The 3,409-nt window shown below is 32.3% G+C and overlaps 1 protein-coding gene across 1 annotated transcript; it reads left to right on the top strand.

Moving 5' to 3' along the window:
- The first annotated feature begins 1,561 nt into the window (after positions 1-1,561).
- Positions 1,562-3,094, top strand: LOC106413874 (universal stress protein PHOS32). The gene is made up of 4 exons (XM_048764620.1): positions 1,562-1,833; positions 1,917-2,026; positions 2,116-2,234; positions 2,850-3,094. The coding sequence occupies exons 1-4, from the start codon at positions 1,659-1,661 to the stop codon at positions 2,920-2,922; spliced, it is 477 nt and encodes a 158-aa protein (XP_048620577.1). The 5' UTR covers positions 1,562-1,658; the 3' UTR covers positions 2,923-3,094.
- The last annotated feature ends 315 nt before the right edge of the window (positions 3,095-3,409 follow it).

The following is a 3,409-nucleotide window of genomic DNA, read 5'->3' as shown; positions in this document are numbered from 1 at the left end:
AATGTCATTTTCGTAAATGACTAAAATTTATAGGGTGAATAGAACGAAAAAAAGTTAAAAAAAAAAAGCCCATGTTTACACGTAGACTCATGCATTAAAAGCAAACGTTTAGATAAATGCCAAATGGGCGTTGGGTATTAATATCTACTATAAAATTGTGAGGCGGACTGCTTGTGTAATTACAAGTATATAAACAAATATCATTATATCAAGTTAATATCTTGATCGTGAGAGACTGGTGACTATAGTTGCAAGTTAAAGTCTAACGTATCTTGGATTTGTATAATTCTGATCAGGTACAACTTGTAAGTGTACCTAAAGAATTTCAAGTAATATTGTATCAAAATTCTTGTGTAACAACTCACAAGTATTTCGCATTGTCACACAGTTCGTGTTTTGACAATATTTCGTAAAACTGAAAACGTCGTATCGTGTTAAATTATGGACTGCACAAGCTCGTGATGTTCATTGATAGACTACAATTCTACAAGCGTACCACTATAAAACTTGTATATAGAGAACTTCTAAATTCACCAACTATATTTGAACAGGCGTTTACGTTTGTATTAATTTACATATTTCATTTACATTTCTTCTTTAAATAGTTTAGTCCTCACAATATAAAAGCGCAAAACGCAAAACAATAGTTGTTTTACAGTCTTTGTTTTGTTTCTTGATAAGTACCAAGAATTATTGATTTCAGACAAAAAAAACTCAATTTATTAGTTCTGGGAGACGTGCAATAATACAATCACAGAATTTGTTTCACAAGAAAGGAATCATAAGATTTCACTTAAACATCTGCTACACACAACAATGTTAAACATGTATATTAACTTTTGAAAATGCATTCATAAGCTATATAACATGTACATTCATGACCCTGCGCTTTCAACTCACCGATCACATGTCCATCCTAATCCAATGGTGAAACAACTCATTAAATGAATCAAGAAAATATTACCAGAGAAATGTTGATGTACTATTGAAATAATATTATTAATATCATGTGATGCATTTGTTTTTAAATGTTGGATCAGATCATTTGTAATTTGGAGTTATGTGGAATAGTAGCTGTAATTAAATTTAAATTCATATATTCAACCAAGTTGCTGAACTTTATTACATATTAGTGGTTAATACAGCATTTAAACTATCAGCAATTTTGTACTCTCTGTTACTAAATGCAGGAAGTTCCAAAAAAAAATCGATGTTCCAATATATAAGATGTTTTCAACTTTCTAGGTAATTTTTACTTTATTAAAAACTGTGTAACCAATCATATTTAATAATCTATTTTGTAATTGGTTGAATACAATTATTTTATAGTTTTAATGATATTTTCTAGAAAAAAAAATAATTTTTTCAATATGTGTATTTTTTCCTAAACATATTATTTCTAGGAACAGAGCGAGTATAATTTATCATTATATATAAAAACTCATATTTTAAAAATGGACGGTTCTGATGAAATCAGTGGATCCAACAACAGACAAAGCATCCAGGAAACTTCATCATTGGTCTCTCTTTCTCTCCTTTTCAAATCTTATAAGTTATAACTTTAACATTAGAAGCCATAAGCTAATCTTCTCACAATCTCTCTCTAAAAACCCCTGAAAAAACATCACAAGTTTGATCAAGAAAACCAAGAAATTAAGATGCCGAAAGACAGGAAGATTGGAATCGCCATGGACTTCTCGGAGAGCAGCAAGAACGCACTGAGATGGGCTATCGACAACTTAGCTGATAAAGGAGACACGTTTTACATCATCCATGCGTTACCAACATCTGAAGCTGGACCACGTAACTCCCTCTGGCTCAAATCCGGTTCTCGTAAGTCTTCTCTTTAGTCCACCGGTTTTTGGAATATCTTGCCATTGGAATGTCGGTTTAATCCGGTTTAATATGTGCTGCAGCTCTCATACCTTTGGTGGAGTTTAGGGAACCAGAAACTATGGAGAAATACGGTGTCAAAATCGATATCCCAGTTCTTGACATGCTCGACACTGGTTCGAGGCAGAAAGAGGTTTCTTTTTTACAAATATATTTCTTGACCTAATTAAAATACATTATTGTGTTTTTTGCAACCTTTGGTTATAATAAAATTGGAAACAGATTCATGTAGTGACGAAAATATACTGGGGAGATGCAAGAGAGAAGCTGGTTGATGCTGTTAAATCTCTCAAACTTGATTCTATTGTCATAGGAAGCAGAGGACTCAGCGCTCTTCAAAGGTTTCTCTTCAATTATTTATTTATTTGTTTTCTTGCCAAAGTGCCATTTATTGATTGGATGTTATTATTATCGTATACGAAATTTATAACGTAAATGGATGATCGATGTAATTAAATTATTAAAGTCGGTCCGTTATTAAAATTATTAGTTATCTGAAAGATAATGACAAATACCAGATAGGTATGTTGTCTTTGAGTTCACGGTTTTACAATCTTTAAACCATGTCATTTTGATGGCTCTTAATATTTTGTTAATTAGTCTTAACTTAATCAAATTGTTATGTCTTAGCTGGTTAAGAGATTTATTTGTATGGAAGATGAACAATTTTAGCTAAATAAAGCTTCTATGATAATAACTTCCCACCGAAAATTAGATTAGGTTAAGTTAAAAAAATAGATTAGGTTTCACTTTGAAAATTGGTCTTCATATAATAATTAAGAAACAAACAAACTATTTAGCCCTTCCTAGTTATTCTAAAATTGAAATCTAATCAATGCTTATAAATATTTTCATATCATTCATGAATTTTCCAAGATTATCATTTTTACCCCTGCAAGTGTAATGAATTTTTTTTCAAGTGTGAAGATGACTAATTAGTTTAAACACTGAAACAGGATAATAATGGGAAGCGTGAGCAGCTTTGTGATTCAACACGCCCCTTGCCCGGTCACCGTTGTCAAGGACTAAACAAAAGGCTGTGATCTCATATGTTTGATCAAAAATAATAATCGGAATTATGCTTTTAATAAAATCTTTCTTTCGTGGTTGTATTTGTATTTGAAATCATATCAATATATTAAGTTCGATATTTGTTGTTGACACACACAAACAAATAGAAGCGATGAGATTCTTGTTACAATGTTTGGTTTTCTTGCTAACTATTTCAAGTATTTTCGGTAAGTTTTTTTTTTTTTGCTGGAATCACTCCATGTGATCTTCGCATGAACATGCGGTGGGCTCGCTTAAACAATTTATACCGATCCAAAACAATTAAAATAAGTGAAATCACATGGACAGTTGTGTAAGTGAAGCCCGCAACAATATGGCCCAGGAAGAGCCCAAGACACTTCACCCTCACTTGTCTTCTCGGAAGACCTTCTTGTCGTATTGTAGAGCTGAGGAGAGGAGTACGGAGAGTCCTATCCACAACCGTTACGCTCCGCTGCTGTCGCTG

Source organism: Brassica napus, chromosome C8 (genome assembly GCF_020379485.1).
Source record: "Brassica napus cultivar Da-Ae chromosome C8, Da-Ae, whole genome shotgun sequence".
Classification (NCBI taxonomy): domain Eukaryota; kingdom Viridiplantae; phylum Streptophyta; class Magnoliopsida; order Brassicales; family Brassicaceae; genus Brassica; species Brassica napus.
Note: the sequence above shows the minus strand (reverse complement) of the source record. Positions and strands in the feature narration are given on the sequence as shown.